The sequence below is a fragment of the Aulonocara sp. 'chitande type north' Nkhata Bay genome, linkage group LG17, assembly GCF_057382095.1.
Source record: "Aulonocara sp. 'chitande type north' Nkhata Bay isolate Kocher_YH1m ecotype deep benthic linkage group LG17, A_spYH_male_GT1.1, whole genome shotgun sequence".
Lineage (NCBI taxonomy): Eukaryota > Metazoa > Chordata > Actinopteri > Cichliformes > Cichlidae > Aulonocara > Aulonocara sp. 'chitande type north' Nkhata Bay.
Window position 1 is genome coordinate 26,796,980 of NC_141360.1, and position 25,346 is coordinate 26,822,325.

The following is a 25,346-nucleotide window of genomic DNA, read 5'->3' on the forward strand; positions in this document are numbered from 1 at the left end:
TGCAGATGAAGTCCATTCTCACTTTCAGGAAGAGTGATTTCTTGGCTCTTTAATAAGCTGTCACCGACTTTCGACTGCTATTAAGAAATTCAACAGTCTGTTTACAAGCACAAATTAAATACACAGAGATATGCAAAGCACTGCTCAAGTGGACAAAAAAAAATTCTTTGCATAACTCTCTGCTAAATACACAGAATAAGAAGCAGAGAAAGAAAGAGAGAAGTCATTTTAGGAGGCAGGGAGGATAGGAAAAAAGAGAAAGGGAGGGAGGGAGCATGGCTTTATCAAAAGCCAGACAAAACTACCCACGCTCTCTGCAAAGGCTTTCTCATCCAGCATACTTTAATGAACAAGTGACTCAAGGTGCTTTCAGCAGGTTCCTAAGAGAAACAAAGACACACACATACTCACTTTAGCCACACACACACACACACACACAGATAAATGTTGCCTACTCAATTAGACAGACACCTCTAAATTGGCGCCTTTGGAGAGTAGGCAGGAGAAAGCATTTGAGAACGGAGAGAGGGAGGCGGGCGGTGACTGCTGATGTTACTGTGTGGGGCTTGAGGGATGGAGCAGCTTTGAGCTGTTTCTGTGCCGTCAGTGGCTGCCAGGGGGATCAGCCTGCAAGGGTCCAGCACCAGGACAGCCAGCATGTGAAGGGAACAAGACTAGCTATTTCAAGCAATCAAAAGGTACCCAAATGGAGAGAAAAGCAAAAGGACAAGTAGTGGGTGATAAGGTGTCCCCTGCAGCCAGGCACACAGGTGTTTCTACTGTAGCTTCACAGAAAGGAATGGAGATTAAAGGACAGGGTAAAAATAGCCCCATGTATGAATACGGCACATCTATTTCAGAGTGTTCTACAATGAGCAAAACCTGCTGACTCAAAGTAGCCTTCTTTTCAGCCTACTATCAAAATGTGTTAGATCTTATCATGAGACCCTTATAAAATGGAATAGATGCAGAAGTAATATTTATGAATATTTTCGCTGTTTGGATATGACCTTGTGCAATCTGTTCTTTTCAGAAAAACTCTCAAAAGTGTCTGCAGTTTTGTGGTTGTGTAATTTGAACAATGTTCCTGAAAAAAGGTTTCCAATTTTACTATTTCAGAATCCATTAGAGAATAACAGTTATTTGGTTTTCTCTGTTTGTGCAACACAAAACAAAAAGGCCTATATTTAGAATGCAATATACAGAAAATCTACAAATATTCCATAAATGGAAAAGGGATAAAACAGAGTTTTGATTCATTCACTTGTATTTTTATTTTTTATTCCTATTTATTCTATTTATCCCCTTCGTATATTTTATTTATATTGTCTCTGTATTTATATGTGTGTATGTGTGTGTGTGTGTGTGTGTATATATATATATATATATATAATATTCTGTAACTCTGGAACTTCTGTTGGTGCTGTGCTTTTTGGAAATCGAATTTCCCAGAGGAACCCACCCGAGGGATTAATAAAGTTCTATCTAATCTAATCTAATCTTTATCAAAAGCAAGTAATTACGGAGGTAATTTCAAAGACTCACTGAGCCGATTTTTCTAAGGTTCAAGATGCCATTCTCATTCTCAGGCCATCTAATATGACCACTTTTGCCTCACAGATACATCTAGCATTAAGTTTGTTGTTGGTGCTAGACACACTTGATTTATGGAAATAGAGTGAAGGGTCTCCCTCTCAACCTGTCACATAACAACAATGAAAATGAAAGTCGTTATTAAACTACTTTTTTTCATTCCTTAAAGTGAAAATAGAAAGCACTAGACAAATCTGAAAAAAAAAAAAATGGCTAGCACAAAGGTCCCAACTGGACTCAAACTACAGTCTTGGTGTCCAACCCATAACATCAAAATGTGAACTTTAATGGTGTCATAAAAATTTATATCTCTTGGTGTCCTGTATTGCTGCCCCGAGTGTGCCAAGGCACCAGTGTCTTGTGTGCATCTCTGCTATCTATGCCAAAGACATCTGACTTCATTCGCTCTTAATTTTCATCTAGTGATATTATTCTTTTACTGCCTTCATCACATATTCATAGTAGCTTAAAAAAAAAACCATTTTTCTCATTTGAAACAACAATTTCTCATGCTAACCCGTTGGCCCTTAGATACTCTTCACATTTTATGCCTTTTGACCAGTCTACTACAACAAATTTTGAACAACAATTTTGAAGAGTAATTTAGAAAATCACTTATTGAACAATAAACAACTGAATGAATCATTAATCCTTAATGTTTCATTGGTGATGTTAACGTTCATCTGTGCTGAGGAAGTCCAAATTGGTGATGGCTAACCAACTGGACATAGTAACAGTGGACAAGCAGAGAAAGAATCCATGGTAACAGATGTAGCTACACCAAGTGATTAGTGATGGGATTTCCGGCTCTTTTTAGAGAACCGGATCTTTCGGCTCAGCTCACTAAAAAGAGCTGGCTCTTACGGTTGTTTTGTTGCTTTAATGAATTTATTATTAACAATAATATAAAATTATGCACAAAAGGAATTACTAATGTAAAAAAAAGTGGTTCTATTTATATATGTTTATATGTAAATATATGCAGTGGCCCCTAGAGACAAAGCACGTACAAACTCCAAAACACATTTCTAGCGTTAACTGAACTTCCAAAACAGAGCTACCTAGATCACTTAAATTACACAGTTGAAAGCATATGTGTATTGTTTGTGTATTTATACACAAGCATTCATATATATTCAAATAATTTAAAAAAAATGTTCGTTTACCTGTTACTACCACACACCAAATCCGGTCGTTGGTACTTGCTGGCTTGTGTAGCCACTAGGTAACAAAAGCTCAACACTGCCCCTAGCATCCTGGAGCACTTCTGTTGTCTTTTGTACGTGTTTTGAGTTTTTACGTGTTTTGGAGTTTGTATGTGCTTCAGAGTTCGTAGGTATTTTGAAGTTTGTACATTCTTTGTCTCTAGGGGCCACCGTAAATATACTTTTATTTATTCACTCCACATAAAATGTAATAAATAAATCATATAATACAAAAACCAACTATTCACATTTCAACTTTTAAATATTTAAATTTCCAGCTTTTTCCTTTTAAACAAATTTAAAGTGAAACAACACAAAATACCACAAACCACAACACAATTAAATATAAATTAAAATATGAAAACAAAAAGAAGATGCATATTCTCTGTTATATGGGCCTGCATGAATAAACTTTCTGAATCCGCAACTGAAAATAGTTGTGGATGATTACTATACCTTTTTAATGTGACGTTGTTGTCCCTGCCTCTCTTTCTCTGTCTCTCCCTCCCGCTCTGTTCTGTCGTAAAGCACAAGGCTCGCGTGCGGAGTGAAGTGGAAAAAAAGTGTGAGAGAGAGGGCGAGAGACAGAGAAAAAAAAAAAAAACGGCTCGCGTCGTTCACGTCAAAGACCCGGCTCTAAGAGCCATTTCGTTCACGACCGACACATCACTACAAGTGATAGCAACATCAAGTAGAAGGAAAACTAGATGCTGGAAAAATACCAAAGGCTGAGAGAGGAGTAAGGGAAGATGTTGAAGGTAACATCACCATGGTGAGAATGGGAGAGTGCTTCCAGCAGATTCCGGTAATGACATCTGAGATCTCTGTCCACAACACAACACATAAAGATGGAGAAAAATCCCAGTGAACTCCAAGCGAACCAGAATGCAGTATTACGAAGTAGTGCACTGTTCCCCACGCTCAGTGAAATGGCAGCTCAGGTGCCTTTATAATCTCATGCCCATGCTTGTTACAGGGGATGTTAATCTGTTTACGGAAGCCGACCAATCAAAAGACATTCGGGTGATCAGGAGCTGCAGCAGCTAAAATGCCTGATTCGAGAGAAAGGCCTAATTAAATGGCTGCAGCGGAGTGGTGTACGATAAATATGGAATATTTTTATTGTAAATTATGCAAATTATATATAAAATTCCGATTCACTTAGAGTGCGTCTCAGTGCTGCTCCAAAATAACTTTGTCCTCACTCAAATGTTCGTGCACAGCATCTTATATTTTAACATTCTCTGATATTTGTTTTAAATGTTTACCCTCGGAGGCAGAACATGGTTTTTTTTCAGCATTTTGCCAACTTATCTCTACTTCACTAAAAAAGAAAACTTTATTGAAAGTTCGCTTGACTGCTGCAGTGCTCCAGCTGCCAGCTTTCTTTGTGCAACCTTTGTAAAAAAAACAAAACAAAAAAACATAGTTAGAATATTAGAAACTTTAATTTGTCAATAAATTTTAATACAACTGTAATTTTTCTATATTGCAGTTTCATAACCCTAAAAATTGGGATGACTGGAATTTGTCACAGCGATAGTATGGGGCTCATAATGTTCTCATGCAGCTAATAATATATTGGGGAGATGAGAGTGAGGATAAGCAAATGAATGAGTGTTTGGGGGTATAATATAATACGATCGTCGTGATGGAGGCATTCATGCATAAACCGAAGTCTTCAATTTCGTCTGTTTCAGCTCTAATGCTCTCACACAGCCTTTGCCTGCCATCCTTGTTATTATATTTTTTTTTGGGGGGGGGGGGGGGTTGTTGGTTTTTGTTAATCAGTAAACAAGCCTATTTTACACTGCTCTTCAAACTTAGTTTCATTTTGAAGACTCAGCACACAATACACACAAGCTGAAACACACACAGAGGATGCCACACATGCTGCTTTTGTTCTGGAGCATGGCTCCCTGGAGGCTTCGCTCAGGCTGTTCTGAGAGATACTGTAGTAAGGACCATCTTCACATACCCTCTCCCCCATTGTCTGACCTTTACAAAACACAAGTGGCATTTTCCTTTAATCATCTGCACCTAAACACGCAAGAAACGGTGCCGTGCCACATTTAAGGCATTCTACAGTCCCACGGGAAAACGATTCACTTTCCTTCAACACCGAACCTGGAGGGATTACTGCACCTAGCAGCATTTTATCAAGCTTTCACTCACATTATTTACTGTGTAGTTATCTACATTTTGTAGATACATTTTTGCTCTGTGGGTGTTCTGTTTTTGTTCAGACGAAGGGATCTCAAACTCTTAGGCAGAAAAAGGTTGCTCCTTATAGGGAAGACAGAAAAGTCTAGGTAGAGTGAATCACAACTGAAGTCCAACAGAACAAAAGGAAAACCAGAGGAGTAAGAGAATAAAGGCAAACCACACAGAGGCACGGGCAGACCTGTAGAGAAGTTGTTAAAAAGGCAGGAAGGAAGGCATAGACACTCACAACTAAGAGGCAGAAAACGTAAACACTAAGGTACACGAGGGAGGTGATCTTACAAGCCAAAGACAGGACCCTCAGCCGTGACAGTGGCTGCATATTGGAGCTATATGCTCGACTGTCCGTGGCTTTCTGCCTTTCAGTTCCTTTCAAAGGCCTTCCTTTGTTTTCTAGTCAATATACTTTACATTTCATCCGTGCTAGAATCTCTCAAAAGCTCAGCTCAAGGAACACACACAAACAGAGAGACTCCTAAATAAATCCTTTCAATATGCCCTGTGTCTAGGTGAGGCATTCACTCCTCTCCTGAATCACAACTACTGGGATGGGAAAGCCACTCAGAAGTGGATTTTTCTGCCTGACTTTTCCCAAGGACACAGTGTTGTGTTGTCTGTCTACTGAAGATAAACAAAAAAACAATGAACCACACAATGGAAATCTGTCAGTACAGTGGCTTTTCTTTTGTTTTTTCCTCCATCTCTCTCTAAATATCAGATGTGACTTTGGAACACAAATCAATATCCAAGGAGACATTTGTTTTTGCCACATTTTATATATTATTTTTTTGTTTGGAGAACCGATGTCAGTTCAGCTGAATTTTTTTCATGAGGGAGATTTCCAAACCAACAAAGCAAATCCCAAACGGTTACCAGAGTAAGTTCAACTCATATCCTATCAAGTGTCCTGAGAGAATATTTTCGTTAGTAAATCCACAAAGTTTGCTCATGTAAGCGTTCCAGGTGAAATACAAACATTTGAACAAATTTTACTTGATAAATGTTACGTGTATAGAGGAAATGTGCGTTCTTAAGAAAACCACACTTCCTGCCCCATTTATGTTTTAACTGTGTCAGCAAACCGTAACAATGGGACATGATTTTTTTTTCAAGGCTTGATGACGAAATGAAATTAGATACAAAAAAAATGTAGTCCAAATCAAAGCAATGCATGGGCGACATGAAAGGAGGTCAAGGGGATATACAGAAATCGAGCTGGACATGGAACAGGTGCAGTCATGGGTGATGTGCTCTAGAGTTGGATGTCTCGAGACCTGGTCTTGGGCTTGTCTCGGTCGCGACGGACTTTGGTCTTGGGTCTTGTCTTGGTCTCGGATCCCTCGGTCTTGTCTTGCTCTCGCTGTCTTGGTCTAGCTGTGTCAGATCGACATAGTGGTCGGGAGATTTGGAGTAAACAGTATCCATGACACACAATGTAACGTTCGATAATGTCACGGGAGTGGAACGGACTCAGGCGCAGACTGAGGTAGCACAGTTCAACGACACTTTATTAATCACACTGGTGCACTATATACACGTGAAGGGGGGGGGAAACACCAGGGTCCCGGGGATCACTTGGCTGGGGAGACACACTTCTTCGCACTCGCTCTGCTCCTCGTCCAAACAGTCTCCACACAAGCAGCTCAGCTCACTCTCCTACTCACGGGGTCCAGGGGTCACAAAAGGGCTGATCCAGGTAAACCTGTTTACACAGACGAGGGTAAGTCGAAGGCAAACACGGGAACAGTAGAATCGCAAGGAAGCCAGGCAATACTAACGAGAGTTACTCAATATTCCAGCGACGAACAACTCAGAGCCCCAGCCTTAAGAGCCAGAGAACTGCAATCCGCTCGAGATCAGCTGCAGGTGCGTGGGCCAAGGGCAGGAGCCCAATCAGAGCTCCGCCCAGGCAGACAGGTAGGAGAGACAGAGTGAGAGAAAAACAACAAACACTTGTGGCCACACTGGGCTGGCCGGGGAGGCACAGGGACCATGACAGATAATGTGTCACGTGCAAAAGCATCAGCTCTAAGAGCCGTGCTTAGAGAGTGCTTTGTAGTGAATCAGAAGAGTCGACTCCCATTGAGCGAGAGCTGGCTCCTATTTTAATTTCCTTTCGCTGCTCAGCTCTCACACAGTGGCTCAGCTGTGCTCCAATCCCTCCATATTGTGGCCAATCACCTGTGACGATACAGGATAATATCATTATGTGAAAAACAGAGAGTGTGAGAGACGCAACAGTCAAGTGGAGCGTGCGTCTGTCCTCTCAGTAAGTGAGTGAGACAGTAGACAGCAGTGAGGAGGGCTGTGCAAGTGCATCGCAAAAACACATAAATATGCCTAAACGAAGCAGCATCTGGCTTCAGTTTTAAAGACTTTTTTTGGTTCGGTCTCGTCTCGACTTTGTCTTGGTCTTGACTCGGTCTGTCTTGGTCTTGGTCTTGTCTTGGTCTCGATACCCTCTGGTCTTGGTATTGTCTTGGGCTTGGTTTAGGTGGTCTTGACTACAAGTCTAATGTGCTCTTGGGTATGTCAAAAGCTCAAGTTCCTCTAGATCAGGAGTCTCAAACTCCAGTCTTCAAGGGCCGGTGTCCTGAAACTTTTCTATGTGTCCCTGTTGCAACACACCTGAATACAATTAGTACAGTGGCTTGCAAAAGTATTCGGCCCCTTGAACTTTTCCACATTTTGTCACATTACAGCCACAAACATGAATCGATTTTATTGGAATTCCACGTGAAAGACCAATACAAAGTGGTGTATACGTGAGAAGTGGGATGAAAATCATACATGATTCCAAACCTTTTTTACAAATAAATAACTGAAAAGTGGGGTGTGCGTAATTATTCAGCCCCCTGAGTCAATACTTTGTGGAACCACCTTTTGCTGCAATTACAGCTGCCAGTCTTTTAGGGTCTGTCTCTACCAGCTTTGCACATCTACAGACTGAAATCCTTGCCCATTCTTCTTTGCAAAACAGCTCCAGCTCAGTCAGGTTAGATGGACGGTGTTTGTTCAAGGGGGCCGAATAGTTTTGCAAGCCACTGTAGGTCATTAGCAAGACTCTACAGATTTGATTCATGTTACAGCAGTTCATGAGTGAATGAACATGGTGCAATAAAAGTACTTTTAGAAATAAAAGTATTTATTTACCATTTTTACTTTTAGAAGTACATTTTTTCAAACACTTATATTTACTTGACTTTACTTGAGTAGGGTTAGGGGCTGCTACTTCAACATGCAGTCAAGTTCTATACTCTTGCTAATGACCTACTAATTTTATTCAGGTGTTTTGCAACAGGGACACATGGAAAAGTTTCAGGACACCGGCCTTTAAGGACTGGAGTTTGAGACCCCTGCTCTAGATGGTGACTTCCATATTGGTTCTGAGGCAATTATAAAGGGGTTCATATGGAGATTTATCTTGCAGATCTTAGCCAGCATCAGTTGTATCACTTTATAGTGTTAAGACTACCATAATCCTATGTTCAATCTCATAATACTTCTTTTTTCAAGTGAGAATGTGTTTCATTTAGCATTTTTTCTTATGTTTTAGAAACATGAATAAATACAGTCATCTTATGAGACAAATAGCTAGTGTCAAATCTGTCAGGATGTATTGGAGGGAGAACCTAAACACAGGTCACATAAAAAGGCAAAGTAAACAAAAAAACAAAACAGAAATCCAAAAACAGAGAGGGTGATTGATGATGTGGGAAGGAAGCACAGGTGGAAACAATCAAATACAGGCGACTGTAAAGAGGATGGTGCAGACAGTCACAAAGCTGGGAAAGGTGCAACAGTAGGAAGTAAATTTTATACTAGAGACAGAAAAAGTAACCTTTAAAGTACAAAAGGAAAAAATAGACATGAAAGCTAATAATAAACATGATGATAGAGAAGGCTGAGCAAACTAGAAACACAAAGAAGAGCAATAACACCAACCATGACAAACGTGCCACACAAAAAAGTTAAAAAAAAGAAAGAAAATTTTGTGGAGGATCTTGCTTCAGGTGCATTTCAATGGCAACATTGTATCAAGAAGTGTATCATGCCCCCCACTGCCAGCAACATTAATTTGTTGGCAGTGGGGAGCATGATCCAATCTAGGCATTTATGAAAAGAATGAGGGAAGAAAATTGGTATGGGTTTGGCACTTTGCTGCAAAAATGCCTGTATTATTGCGCCTATGATGTTGGGCAGATTTGAGGTTGGAGCACTTTTACAGAAGCGTGATTCTACAGTTTCTGTTTGCTAAGATGCTCAAAGTTGAGTCTCTGTCAGGTTCCAAATTTCCATTTGCACCAATGACGTGAATCAATAATCAACAAAGACGGTGCTGCTCAAAATTCTACCTGTTATAATACATATTCATTTATTTTTCTTTTCTTTCTTTTTTTATTTTGAGAGTTGATTTATATTTTTCCACAAACCTAAAGAAGAATATTTTTATACCACTTCTGCAGAACTGGTTGATAACCCTACGTGCTTTTCTCTGTACAGTAGGTGATCCATTACATCTTATAGCAGTGTAATACGTTCCCTGACATTTTCAGACTAAACAGAAAGATTTAAAACTGGCGGCAGGTAAAGTTGCAGTCACAGATGTGCAGATGTGCTTAGGGAACACAGATACAGGTAAATGCACATCGCAGTAAAGATTTAAAGGTTTGTCTTCTCTCAGTTCATCTGTACAGACCTCCAAATGACCTGAGTAACATATTTTTAATCACTTGGTAGAAAACTGTGAGTGCTGACTTAGTGTTACCTTTTCTATCATGTGAAATGTTAAAACTGAAAATAGAGAAGCTAGAGAGGCTAGAAGGATATCGGGGAGCAAAAAGCTTACAGGACCATTTTTTTCCTTCACTGCACATTTAGTTTTCCACATGGGGACACATGAGGAGTGAGTTTTTCATTTTTTTTCTTCTGTTCTGATCAGTGTTGTTCCGTCAGTCAGCTTTATGATATGGAACACTTTTGGCTGTCATCCCTCCTTTTATTTAGCAAATGAAATAGAAGAGAGAGTTGTGACTTGTTCTTGTCTGACCTGTTGCTTAACCCTTGTTACGATCCGAAGTACAACTGATTTTTTTGACATTGTGAGCTTGAATGTGGGGACATTAAACTGATTTTCTGACCATTCCATTAATTTCTATGCTCTTTATAATAGTTTGAATATATACTCAAGTACAATGTTCCCAAGTCTCCTGAGGTCTGCACAAAATCTGATTGTCGATCTTTATGGATTTTAAAATATTTTCCAAAAAGATAATGACTTTTGACCACTTGAAGCAAAAAAAAAAAAAAAGTTCACTGCATTTGAAATGCTACAATAAAAGATAACTTAAATCTAATCTTGTTATTTGTGAGTTTAAATGTTTGCGCATCAGCTTCGCTCTGCTCAGTGTCAGTGACTGTATCTGATGATTAGTTGGGACATGTGCAGGGTGTTGCTGTATTTATCACAACTTGTTGTTTGCTTTCATGGCTTGTGTTGTGTTGTGTTGATTGACTATGTGTAATTATTACAAATGAATAATTGCACACCAAATGAAATTCATTGCATGAATTCATTGCATGAATTTCATTTGGTGTTAAAAGCAGCCTCAAAGGCTCAATAACGAACTGGAACTCCCTTTAATGCTGATTGGAACTCTAGATTGGGGTAATTATTCTCTTTATGTTCACAAAAACAACCAACCCATGTGACCCACTTTACTAATTGTCATTACTGCACATTTGGACTAAACTCCTTATATCACAAATGAAAAAAGATTTCCTCTTGAGCAAGTCTAAATATTGAGTGATGAAATTAGAGATAGCCAAAAGTGTCTCCCATTTGGAAAGCGCATCCTTTGATTTACTTCTGGGAGCCAGGAGTTGTTTAAAAATGTATAATTCATATGCAGCTAAGTGATATTAAATGTATACATATGTCTTATGGTAATATTTGTGTTCATTATAAACACACAGAGGAGCTGTTGCCTAATTGCATGCTCCCCAAATGTATTTATACAAGTTCTCTGATTAGGAACTGGATTGTGAGAGGTTAACAGCTTTAATTAAAGAAACCAAAATCTATTCTTCACAGAAGGGTAATGGTGGAAATATTTTTTGCTCAGCCGGTACAGCTAATAACCCGAGCAATTCCCCTTTTCTTGGGCCATATAATTGATTCATTAAACTGCTCTCTCCTTTATTCCTTCACTGTTGACTCCATCGCCTCCTGCCTTCATATCAAACGCAACCAAAGGATCCGATCGTATAAATAGATTCTCCTTTATGTTCTCAGCAGGGATTACGTCAGTCCGCGAGAGAGGGGAAAGAGATGGGATGTGTTTTGAATGCGGGGTTATTGTGGAGTGGAGGAGCATCTTGTTCGTATTTATTGAAGCATGTGAGGAGTCACTGAAGATCCATCGATCTGTGCCCGGTACTGGCTTTCCTCCTCCTTTTCTTTCACCAGCAAACTCACAGATTTGTTTGGATCAATGGGGCAAATGGTAGGGTTTGATAGGGCTCATTCTTAGTGGCTCATGAGCCAGATCAACCACAGGATGTTTCTGATGTTCCAGCTAAAGTAACCCCTTTTGTTGAGGTTTGCAAACATTCACTTCTCCTGTTCCTGCACTGGGGAAAGACGGGCAGTGAGGGGTATTGTCCAAAGACAACCTTGAGGGCAAAAAAAAATCTCTTATTTGAAAAGCACCACTTCACTAAACCTTTACTTACAGCAATTTCCTGCCTTCAATATCTAGTTTGGAATCTGGCAATAATAAGTTCGGCGATGATTAATGACTCTTGCTCTCTTGTGTCAGGCTACTTAGGTATCAACTTTAGCTGAACATTAAAATGTCTAAGAATTTTATGATAATCTTTTATAGACTAGACATAAAAGATGGACGTAATATTAAAGTCTGAAATATGAAACCAATCAAAAAGGCTTCCTGCATTTTTCTAATGACAAACAGAAGTGACTTTTCTTTTCTTCTTCAAACACATCTGAATGTAGAGAAAAAAAACATGGCCTGCTCACTTCACTTTCACTTCATCAACATTTTTCTAATAGGCTTCTACACCCAATGGACATTTTATTAGGTACACCTTACAGTTTAAAATACAGACGCACACAGTCACACACACTCACACACACTCACACATAACATGACATGTCATGTTCAAACACCGGTTTGAGATGATTTGAGCCTTGCGGCATGGCACAGCCATTGACGCAGCCATACAAGGATCCAGGCTTTCATGTTGTTCATGCCAAAAAATGAAAGAAAATGCCAGAAAGGAGTCACGTGAGACCAGGGGAAGTTTTTTTTGTGCAATTCTGGTGAATCAGTGTGAACTGTAACTCTGTTTCCTGTTCTTAGCTGACAGAAGCAGCACACGGTATCATCTTCTGCTGCTGTAGCCCATCTATTTCAAAGTTTGCTATGCTCTGTATTCAGAGGTACTCTTCTGCATACCTTGCTTCGTGTTAGCTTCATTACTTCCGGAAGCAGCCTGGTATCAACAGGGCATTTTCAGTCAGAAAACTACCTCACAATGGATATTTTGTCTTTTTGGGGTAATTCTCTGTAAACCTTAGAGATCGTTTCAGGATGAGCAAGTCCTGAAATACTCAGATCAAGTTAGATCACTTTTCTTCGTCTTCTGATATTTGATTTGACTTCACCTGGTTCGTCTCGAATATGTCGACCTGCCTAATTGTATTGAGCTACTGTCATGTGATTGGCTGATTAAATACTTGCCCTGCAGTTGAACAGGCTTATCTAAGAAAGTAGTCGATGAGTGTAATCCTAATTGCAAGTTTCATGTCTTACTTGGAAAAAAAAGTTCCCATTTTAGTAAAATGGGAGTAAAATGGGCAATAAACGAAGTTAAGCATGCAGTGTCCTATTTTTCTCGTTAGATGCACCTTTCATGTTGACCAGTTTAAAAAAATTAGCAAAAAATTGAATTGCTTAAGATGAGAATTCAAAACAGAACTTTATAAACCAATCGACTTACATCACAGTAGCTATATCCTTCCTTTATTTGGAGTCTGTATGTATTTATCTGAATACACCAATTTCCTTTTGGCTACACGGAGGGAAGAGGTGACTTGAGGGACCTTGGAGAATTATGTTTTTTACAAACCCCCCATTGGTTCAGTCAAACTATAGGGGTGTGAGTCATGAAAGAAGGCTGGTTTGTGCTCAGGTTGTAGCAGGAGCCGAGTCTTTACCTTTCTGTCAATGTGTAGAGCTGTAGGTGCCTCTGAGCGTAAAGAAAGTGAGAGAAAGCATTTATGGAAAGCATATGCGCTTGTCCTTTAAGACGGCACTTTGGAAGGCTTCTTATCAAAGTCGAACACTGGCAGCACACATGCCTACTGAAGTATAGTCAAATGCTCAGACCCATCCATCCATTATAGGTGCTGTCATGCTCTGAAAACAGGTACAGTGACTTTCATTTAAATTATTAACTTCTCGAAGAGGAAGAACTTGTCTCCCAGGATCCACTTTCTACAGAGGAAATGGTTAAGTCAGCTCAATTCCAGGACATATTTTTACTTTAACTTGCTGTATGTAGTGCTCATTCAAAGTCATCTGCCATGTCCCCTATTATTATGCCTGCACTGCACCAAAAGCCTATCATTCTTTGTGTGACTAACTCAGGGAACGGCTTTCTTATCTTTTGAAAGGCCACAATGCCTTTTTCTTGGAAAATGATCTTTATCAGTGTGCTTTCATTGGGCTTTCTCTATGAATCTTTTAGAAATCATTGTACATACTTCTTACAGTTGGGATTCAAATTTTTTCCCCCCTTTCATACTTTGGGTTATGGAGATGAATAGTTGTGGACCTCTTAAAAACTGGGAGACGGAGTCTGAAGTATTTAATCAAAACGGGGCTTCTCTGTGAGCTGAGCACTCAGTAAAGTATAAAAACAATCTGCTAGGCAAACTACAGGCGCTGGCAGTCCATTATGAATTTCAGAGAAGTGCTGGAAGACATTAACTCCGGGATAAAACTTACTTCAATAGCAGCAAATAATTAAATATAACATTTGAATGCCTTTACATTTCAGAGGCGCTCACTGCCATAGACTCAACTTATGTGGAATCTTAAGTGAGTGAAATGAAAAGCTGAGAACGCACAATAGGATGGACGGCTCAGATCCAGCTCGTGATTAATTAAAAATGACAAATGTATATTATTTCCCTGCCAGGCTGAACTGTTCTACAAGAATTCGAGCCCAGAGGAGCGTTTCTGGCGTCAGACACTTTGTAATTGCTTCAGTCTCATGCTGTTTCCCCCTCAGAGAGTGCTGTCGGCTAGAGGATCTCACTCAGAAAAAAAGGAGAGGGCAGTAGAGCAAAAAAAAAGTAAGCTTTTTGCAGCAATTTCATCTTAGTGCATTAGGCTAGTGGTAGTGACAGTAACAGCTTTCTGCCAATCCAAAACCAGCAGGAGGACTAAATAAGGTCGGGAAATATGAAACATGGCTTTAGTTTGATTTATGAAATCATAAATCAGCTAGATTTTGAATCTCTAATGTCAGCTGCACTGGACAAAAATGAGGCAGATGGCTACATTTCTCAACAGTTTCAATAATTGTACAGTGGCTACATGATGGAGGTCACCTCTGCTTCCTTGCTCTTTTCTTGCTGCAGGTATAATCTTTTCTTGAGCAAATGTTTTGCACCTCAGTAAGCCTGGACTCAAAGCATCTCAAGTCTCTCGAGCCTCTGGGAATATTGCATTTTATGATGGCAAAAAATAAGAATACCTGTGAATTTCAACAATGATTGTATCTATATTAAAAGAAAAAGAACAAATATGTTGTGCTATATGTTGTACATGTGTTGGCTGAGTAATTTGGGCATCTTATATCTAATTAGGCAGTACAACAATGAACTCTATCATTCAGTTAGTGTGGGTCAGATAATTATAAATTATGGGCTATTTACAGTATATTTGCATCCATCAGTAAAGTGACCAGAAGGATCAACTTAACTTGACTGACAATCCAAAAACAGATTAAGTGAGAAACTCAATAACATTCAGGATTCTTTCTTTTGGGTGTAGAAAAAGAGAATTTTGACATTAAATTTGACATAAATGAAATCCGTATAGTGAACATTCCACCAACACCGAGACCAAATTACTTTGAGTGCAGACAAACAAAATGTTGATTTCAGACCCCAGCACTGTGGGGCTAACATGAAACGAGATTTTGCAGGATGTTCTTGTTGATCCGTGTGATGGATGGCTGCATGACGATTGCTTTTCAGGTGTATTTTCTTTTAAATCAGAGCTTTGAAATGTTAGAACATCCCCTCCCACATGCATACATGGAAACCTAAGGGTATTCAGAGCACAGGCAGGTTGGTAGAAAAAACCTAAAATCACATATCAGTGGCAACATCCATAATGCTAATGAAGCCAGACAGCATGGAATGGAGAAGCTGAGGAAATGATGGTTGCAAAGTGGCTTGCAGATATGCCAACTGCCTATAGGATTCAAAGAATAAAATGATCTGAGCTTTAACTGATGTGGAGTGGCAATGATATCAGATTACCTGCTGGGATTGGGGTTTTGTGTCTGGTGTGAACTAAGGGAGTGGATTAGCTGACTATAGTTGCTTATAGAAAAGGTATTTTAAGGAACACAGAATAACTGCTTGATCTTGATCTGTAACATTTAAACCGTGAAGAAGTAGGATTCTCCTGCTAACAGCTGTCTTTTTGGGACTTTCAGAATGAATGGACAGAAGCAGTGGACACGGGTGGCAATAGCACTCCTGGTGCTTACAGTGATTGCAGCTGAAGGAGGCAAAGCAGAAAAACAAGGTGATTCCTTCAAACTGTTAAGTATATAAGTCAGAAGATAAAGAGGAAAAGTGTTAGTTAACCTTAAATTAAGCAGTGTGCATGCTGTCACATTTCACTGTCCTGTTGAACAACTAATTTAGTCATACAAAACTCTTCAAAAAATACAAATATAATTTTTAAAATACAACTTTGAGGATAAAATAATTGGTCTCCTATGAGAATTAACAAGAGACAAATAGGAATAATTTGCAATAAGGAACAAAAAAAAGTGGAGTAATCCCGCTTGGGTAAAGAAAACACATTTAACCTAATTTAAATTCAGGGGAAAAAAGTTAATTTGCATTGGAAATTAGTGCAAACACCTAAACTCATTACAGCCGCCTTAAAATAATGTGATACAGTCCTAAAGGGGGTACTTTAACAGACGAACATCCAACCATCCATCTATCCTTCCAGTTTCTACCATCTAACAGAAGTTGGTCTGCAATTGCAGAAGGCTAAGTGAGGAATTCATAAACAGAAGATTTAATAAATAAAAATCACGAGCAAGATTGATGTAAGACCTAAATCATATTTCACTGTGGGAAATAACTTCACAGCTGATGTTAAAATCTCAAGTTTTGACCCTCTAGAATACAAGATAACAGAATCACGCGGGTGTCTGGCTGAACACGCACCATTTCAGGAGTTGACATGAGTAATGGAGAACCATGTTATTGGAATACTATATTATTTGTTCTATATTCATTTATTTTAAGAAATTACAAACAAAACAAAAGGAAAACACACCTTGTTTGTCCTAAAATACACAATGAACAACAATCAAGGGGTGTTTCATTTAATTAACAATTTAAACTTTCCCCTTTTTTGGAATACTTGCTACTAAACTCAGCTTAAAAGAAGAATTAAAAACAGCCTTGCTTTTTCAGACAGTTCTTCACCAGTTTAGGTCAGCAGTGTATGAGTGCACTGTGAGCTCTCATTAACTTTTGGCAGCAAGTACAAAAATCAGTGTAATAGAACAAGCACTATCATCGGTTTAGTCTATGTTTTAGATGACCCTCAGTGGAGCTCTGGCCCTCTCACTTCATTAAGTTTCAGTTGTTTTATACTGATAGAAGTAATACAACCTGTAGCTACTAGCCTTAGTAGAGATGACCTGATAAGTTCACATCTCGCTAAATTCATGCCTCGAGATTTGATTCCTTCTGTGTTGTCTTGGGACCCAAATTATGTTGTTTTAAGCCTAAAAGTAGTGACATTTGTTGTCTTTTGTCAGGTATTGTGAGCAGCTCTTTACAAGATCGTTCATGGGGATTCCTGCTCAGCGCTATCTATTTTGATGTTGTGTTATAATATGGATGTGATTCTACAGGAAAGAAGGAACGCAAGTCAGACTGTGGGGATTGGCAGTGGAGTGTGTGCGTAGCCAACGAAGGGGACTGTGGACTTGGCACCAGGGAGGGAACGCGCGCCGGCACTGACTGCAAGCAGACCATCAAGACCCAGCGCTGCAAGATCCCGTGCAACTGGAAAAAGAAGTTTGGAGGTGATAAATGTTCACATGTTGCTTTGTTGAAGTAGGAAAAGAAGGATCTACTTTTCCCAGTAGAATTTAGAATACCTACTGTTTTAGGTTTTTAAATAATTTATGCCTTCTAAATGACCCAGAACTCCCCTCCTTCTGTACAAATACATGGATGCCATCCATCTCCCACCACGTCTCCCGATGATTTATTGTGGCCCGTCATTTACACAAACAATGGTCCCATTTTCAGAATAGGAATGAGTAAGCTAGCTAATTAGAGGTACAACAAAAACATCTATGCAGTATATAATATATTGTCATGGAAAACATAGGAATAATTGCCCGGCATTGTCATTTTCTTTTTTGGGCTTGAGACGGTGAGGCTTTTACAGCCGAAATGTCTTGCAGTGACAAGCCTGGAGGACATTTGTTCCCACAGTAAGGCCTGTCAGGCAAGAGCCTGCTGCTCTGCAATGAGCCTGTCACGAATGATGAACACACTGCAGGAAATAATGGTGCTAACTGGCTACATAGATTACTGCAAGAAAAGTTTTGGAGGAGTGGCGTTAAGTTTCACATCTGCGTGTTTGAAACTGTGGAAAGTTAGTTTAGAAAATAAAAAAAATTAAAAGTGTGAATTGGCCCTCTGGCTGGAAATCCTGCAAAATGAGAGCAGTGTCGTTTTAAGTGTGGATACTTTTGTACTTGAAAAAAATGGATAACAGAACCTGTAAGAATAGGTGTGAAAAGACCCTCTACTTCAACCCTGGCTGTTAGCTGCAGCATATCTAAATATAGACCTAAGTAAATTGTCTGTTTGCCATTAATTAATATACTATGTTACTAGTACACTTATTATCTAAGCTCTAGTAGGTAGCGTACTCAAATAAGGAGCTGTATTATATGCCTTTAGCTATGAAGTCTTAAAAGAGACATGAAAAACTGGGATTTTTTTTTTAGTATAGTTCTAAGAGTCCTGAGCATAAAAGATTTGACATCCCATCTGGCAAAACTCTTACATCTAATTAGAATACTAAGACCCAAAAGACCCTTAAAAACCAACCAGTGAAAACTAGGTTAACGTTGGTTTTCCAGTTTGCAGCACACAGCCCAAACTGTTCTTTGCCTCTTGCCAAAGTATAACACAGTGATGCGAGGAGAATAAATATTAATATAAGAGGTGGGCACAATATTGTAAAACTGGGGTTTCCAGCAGCATGACACAAAAAAGACGAGTACCTATGGGACTGGTGACCAAGGTAACAAACACAGCAGCTAATGGGTCTCATTATAATAAACCGAAAGAGATAAGTCATATGGAGTGCTGAAGTGGCTGATACAATATGAATCCACAGAAAGCAGCTATGTGAGAGCTGAATGGAGAAGAATTACTAGGAAGTAGAAATATTTGGTTCCGTGGTGCATTTCTATAAAACTGTTAGCGTATGCAGGTCTTTCATAGCACAAAAACACAAGCACATTGCTTCTTTATTAGGTGGAAATGAAAATGCATGAAAGTAATTAAAATTAATAAATAACTGGATCTCTTATTGCCAGGAAAGGGGATTAATGGTTAGTCATAGAACAAATTCTGCCCACTCCATATAATATATGACCATCCCCATATACTCATATGTCATACAACCAACACAAGCATGCAATATTTTTGCAAAAGTCTCAAGACATCACTTGTTTCTTTATATACACTGAACAAAAATATAAACGCAACACTTTTGTTTTTGCTCCCATTCCCCATGGGATGGACGTAGAGACCTAAAATTCATTCCAGATACACAATATAACCATCCCTCCCAAACAGTGGTCACAAATCAGTCCAAATGTGTGGTAGTGGGCACATCTGCTATATTGAGATAATCCATCCCACCTCACAGGTGTGCCACATCAGGATGCTGATCTGACATCATGAGTAGTGCACAGGTGTACCTCAGACTGCCCACAACAAAAGGCCACCCTGGAATGTGCAGTTTTTTGCACTATTGGGGGTCTGGGGACCCAGAACCGGTCAGTATCTGGTGTGACCACCATTTGCCTCATGCAGTGCAACACATCGTCGCATGGAGTCTATCAGATTGTCAATTGTGGCCTGTGGAATGTTGGTCCACTCCACTTCAATGGCTGTGCGAGGTTGTTGGATATTCGTGGGAACTGGTACACGCTGTCGTATACGCGGTCAAGCACATCCCGAACATGCTCAATGGGTGACATGTCCGGTGAGTATGCTGGCCATGCAAGAACTGGGACATTCTCAGCTGCCATCTGCCCTGAACAATGTGAACCATGATTCATCTGTGAAGCGCACACCTCTCCAACGTGCCAGACGCCATCGAATGTGAGCATTTGCCCACACAAGTCTGTTACGGCGACGAGCTGGAGTCAGGTCAAGACCCCGATGAGGACGACGGGCATGCAGTTGAGCGTCCCTGAGACGGTTTCTGACAGTCTGTGCAGAAATTGTTTGGTTGTGCAAACCAATTGTTCCAGCAGCTGTCTGGGTGGCTGGTCTCAGACGATCTTGGAGGTGAACCTGCTGGATGTGGAGGTCCTGGGCTGGTGTGGTTACACGAGGTCTGCGGTTGTGAGGCCGGTTGGATGTGCTGCCATGTTCTCTGAAACGCCTGTGGAGACGGCTTATGGTTGAGAAATGAACATTCAATGCACGGGCGACAGATCTGGTTGACATTCCTGCTGTCAGCATGCCAATTGCACGCTCCCTCATTGCTTGTGGCATCTGTGGCATTTTGCTGTGAGACAAAACTGCACATTCCAGGGTGGCCTTTTGTTGTGGGCAGTCTGAGGTACACCTGTGCACTACTCATGATGTCAGATCAGCATCCTGATGTGGCACACCTGTGAGGTGGGATGGATTATCTCAATATAGCAGATGTGCCCACTACCACACATTTGGACTGATTTGTGACCACTGTTTGGGAGGGATGGTTATATTGTGTATCTGGAATGAATTTTAGGTCTCTACGTCCATCCCATGGGGAATGGGAGCAGTAACAAAGGTGTTGCGTTTATATTTTTGTTCAGTGTATATTGTACATACTATTGTTTGAGTACTTACGATTGTTTTTTTTTGTACTTTTTATATTTTACATTTATATTTATTATTGAAACTTGCACCAAAGGAGTGGCACTCCAATTTCGTTGTACTCTGTACAATGACAATAAAGGCTATTCTATTCTATATTGCTCAGAAAATGGGAAAATGTTGCAGTGATGAAATGTAGACGTGCACATACAAGAATATACAGTATATAAGGGAAAAACACTAGTTTATACCATCCTTCTTTGAATGTTGGCTGCCTTTTTCTCTGTTCTCTGTCAGCACGATCTTACATTGCTTCGATAATGTTATTTAAGCTCTGGGCAGACCAATCCATGACTGACAGTGCTCCATTGTATGTTTTTCTATCCAAGCATGCTTTTCTATACTCATAATTCGATCAATTCTAGCAAACAACACTGTCTGAAATGGAGCCCTAAACTATGACAGAGCCTCCACCATGTTTTTACTGTACTGTACTGTTGTACCTCTCTCCTGACCTCCTGTCCTCCATACATACTCGTGATGATTAGAAACACACATTTAAAATTGAGATCTATCACTCCCCAAGACATGTTGTCGCAGTCAGTCCAATTCTTATGTAATTTAGCATATCTCAGCCTTTTCCCTTCCTTTAAATGACTGACAGGCACACTTCCTCTGAGACCATTTCTGATGAGTAGATGGATCAGGTAGTCATCAGAAATGGCTGTGTCTCTCAGGTCCTGTGTCAGGTCTTTGCTGCATTTCTTTTCCAGCAAAAGACACGACTTTCACATACCATTCATGTTTTTTTGAGCTATAGCAAGTTTTCAGTTAATAGCTTTTAGGAATCACCTTGTTGGTGCAAAATTGCTTATTTTTATCCGTCACACTGTGTATTATCTTTGGCATTTTATATACATTCAACTAAAAAAAGAGAAGAGAGCAAATGATGTGGTTCTTTGAAAAAGAAAGGTGACTTTTTTTATCCTTGAAATATTTATAGATCAGTATTAAATAGCTTGAAAAACCAAAAAAAAATCCTTAAGACCACTTTAAAAATGGGAAAAAATCTTGTTGGAAGCAAAATATAAGGAAATTAGGATGACTCATGAACACGGTACGGTACATAAAATTTATGTGCATATTTTTTAAGATTTTGAAAGCAAGAAGGACTTAAACTAGAAATCATTCCAGAAATAAAGAGTATGTGATATGAAGAATAGATGGTGGGGATGATCTTAGTGATGGTGAAATGTATGAAACAACATCAAAAGCAAAATGTTGGCTGTTTCACGAAGATATTTCATTTTGCATATATGCTGTTTCTATCTGATGGCACTCCAGTTTCTTTAGGCTCTGTAGAAATGAGTTATGACTGAGGTCTTTTTCACTGCTTAACAAATTATATTCAGTGATTTGTGACTTTGGTTTAATGAATAGTCATGAGGGGGTGTTTTCACACTTTTGCAACCATCATTTTTGCCAGCACAAATACTGTATGTTACACTGTATGAAACACCTTACAGAATACATGAGCTGCCTGACAAATTCCTGGTAGTCAGCAAGGGAGCTCTCTCTCCAAGACAATTTACAGCTGTGGAGGCATAGGGTTTTTAAAGTTGGTTGCTCAGGAAGTCCCTGTTGGATTCTTGCAACAATGGCCCTGTCACTCCCCCTCTTCGCTCTTCGCCCCTCTTTTCCTCGCCCCTTCTCCCACCTCTCCCCTCCTCTGATGAGCACCTTGGGATCTCAGAAGCAGTGACAAGGGCGCTGATGCTTTGATGAGAGAGGAGGCAGAAGAATGAGTGTCACATCCTCGAGGGAACCCGGCTAGACTGGGGAAAAAAAATTAATGGAGAGAGATAAGTGGGACATGGACATACAGTACATAAACAAACACTAACGTACACACGCCTGCATGCTTTTCAAACCAATATCCGTAACATACAGTGCATTAGCGACTGTTGCCATCCGTCTAGAGAAATCTTGCACTTCTTTTGGTTGAATTTAAGTTGTTTAAAATGTATGATGAAATGAAAGCACCAGCAAGACCTCGCCCCAAACATCACGAATATGTAAATATATAAAATTGTCCTCCTCTAAAATGACATCTATCCGGGAGCCAGGCTCTGCTTGATTACATTCATCTTTTAGAAGGTTTCATCATATCAAGAATATGAGACTCAAACTGTGAAGCATCACCGACTCCAGCAGGAAAAAACATAAACACACTTTACTTTGTTGTTAAGAAAATGGTCTCATGAAGGCACTTTGTGAGCGGTGGACAGTTTCTCTTGATGGAAGAGGGTAGGCAACTGCTCATCAAACACCCATTCAAAGTCAATGACTCAGCACTCCCCAGGCTCAGAGGCTTGTTACAGTCACTGATTACAATGAACTCCTTTTAAAAACAAATGTAAGATGTGCAGGTTTCCTTTCTGAACCCGTCCATACCATTCTTTCTTCGAGCGACTTCACTAACAAAAAGCAGGTGATTTAAAGTCTGATGTCTTTTTTACTTGATAGGTGAATGCAAGTACGACTTCCAGGCCTGGGGGGAGTGCGATCTGGCAACGGGCAAGAAGAACAGAACGGGAGTGCTAAAGCGAGCGCTCATGGACGCGACCTGCGCTGCCACCGTCACAGCCACCAAGCCTTGTGGGAAAACCCCTAAAACCAAGCTGCAAGGTAAGATGACAGAAATAAAACATTTGCTGCATAAAATGCAACTCTCCCATGTTGAGCTGGTCACAAAAGGTGGGATGCGCTAAAGTTGTTATGCTGAATCACCATGTCCAAAAATGTGATATCTTGTACTACTCATTTTGTTGCTATTACTTTTAAAGAGATTAGCTTTTTGGTAAAAATCGTTCCTTGATAGTTAATTATAATGTCATATCTAGTGTCTCGTATATCATTATTATTAGTTATATAGAGAGGGACGTTTTAAAAGAAAGGTTTCGTTACTGATCCGAGAGCGTGCTCTACTCTAAAAATGAATGCGACTCGAAGCAACTGGCTTGTCAGAAACATGCATGTGACCTTTTACATCCAAGAAGTTATCTATGATCTAATATAAAGTAATTAATAATATTAGCTAAATAAACTTTCCATATTAGTTAGGAGGGTGTTACTTTAATGTGTAATCGGTAAATATTTAACATTTCAATTAGAAATACATCAAATGTAGTATTTCCTACCTTTTGTATTTTTTAAAAAACAAGGTTATTGATTAGCAGCTAAGCTCAGCAGCTTCTGATGACTCACATTGTACAGCCCATATTGCATCTTTCAAGTTGCTGGAAATGAAATTCCTTCGCTGGCTAAGTACACCTCCAGTTCCAAGACTACACCTTGTGGGTGGCTAATGAAAGCAGAGAGACGAGCGTGTTGTAAACCCTCCATTAAATTCCCAGTAAGACAGAATACATGCAGATCCCAAAATAGTCTGAGTAATGGAGCCTTAGTGGAAATTTCAAATTGTAATCTCTTTTCCTCAAAGCAGTCACAATTCTGTTGGCTACCTACCCGTGAATATTTACTCAGTCTGTGGAACATCTCACTAATAAATGAAGGAATCTGTGTTTGTATTTCTTGGCCTTTTTTCCCTCGACAACTGCTCTTTTAAACAACTTCAGACCACAACGTGCACTCACTTTGACCACCAGCCCTACACCTGCCAAGTATGTGTAAGGCTGGTGCCAAGTACATCAAAAAAATTCTACAAATTCCAGTGAGGCTCAATTAGTCCGGCTATTATAGGATCTACTGGTTTGCTGTTTTAGTTTCATCTGACAGCCTTATTTGGTATGTGTAGGAAATAGGGGTGTACAGAAAAGTGCACCGCTTATTGGTTAGAATTTAGCGTGCTAATATAGGAACTGTCTGCTTCCTATTATATAAGTTGTACCTAAAAGAAAACGCCAATTCAAAATATTTACAGAAGGAATCAAAATATCATCGTAAAATATAAATCTGGGGTGAAATTAAAGCAGGACAAAGCCTTTTTTACAAGCCACATTCATAAACTTCCTTCAATATTTGTAATGTAAGACAGATCTGTTGAAAACCACCCTACGTACAACACTGGCCTTTTTTGGGCTCGTTTGAAAACTGTTTACTTTCCAGGAAACTCACATGATATTAGGTTGGTTTAGATCAAAAGCCAGACCCACGCAGACACGTGGTCTATATGAAAAATCATTCCGGGACTTTCACTGTTAGATCACTGTAAATAGTTACGGGCAATGTCAGATCACTTCGTTTTTGTAATTAATCGTAGCTGAAGGTATGCTTACCGCTCAGACCTCTTTGTTTCTTCTGCCAAAGTGCTTCGCTGTATCCTGACACGTCCGCACATTTGCCTCTTTTGTTTGTCACGACACATGGGTCAAAATCAAAGGCAAAATTACTTGGGCTTCATTTTAAGTAGGACGGATTGGCGTCAGTAGAGTAGTACAAAGTATGTATCAAGGTATTTGGGAGAATGAACTAATTCTATCCTCGTTGTGATAATAACTGTGTAAATTCAGGAGATATTTATCTTGTCTCCGGCACATCTCAGACTGATTGCATCTCCACTAAATCCAGCAAACCCTTGCAAATGATTTAATCGAGGCAAAGCCAGCTGTGATTCAAATTTATATTCAATCTGCCATCAGTATGATGGAAACCCTCCTACTTAAGTGCTAAGTTGGAGCTGTGAAAGACAGTGTTAAAGCAAGGGTGAATAGGTTAACTCATTATTCAGCTATAAGTACAAGCTTTTAGCTTTCTTCAGTCATGTATAAGACACTAAACTGAGGAATACTTTTGGCCTCCATTTCACAGAGAATGTGAGAATTAATCAGTTTATAGAACATTTAAGGAGCTATAAGATACAAGGTAATTAGAAAATCTGAAAGAAACAT

The 25,346-nt window shown here is 39.6% G+C and overlaps 1 protein-coding gene across 1 annotated transcript in view; it reads left to right on the forward strand.

The window, feature by feature from the left end:
- The window catches only part of ptn (pleiotrophin), a 55,372-nt gene that overhangs the window by 24,056 nt on the left and 5,970 nt on the right, over window positions 1-25,346 (forward strand). The window contains exons 2-4 of the mRNA XM_086268236.1: window positions 15,780-15,871; window positions 17,229-17,402; window positions 22,963-23,124. Of these exons, the coding sequence (XP_086124362.1) occupies window positions 15,781-15,871; window positions 17,229-17,402; window positions 22,963-23,124 (427 nt within the window). The 5' untranslated portion in view covers window position 15,780. The remainder of the gene's footprint in view (window positions 1-15,779; window positions 15,872-17,228; window positions 17,403-22,962; window positions 23,125-25,346) is intronic.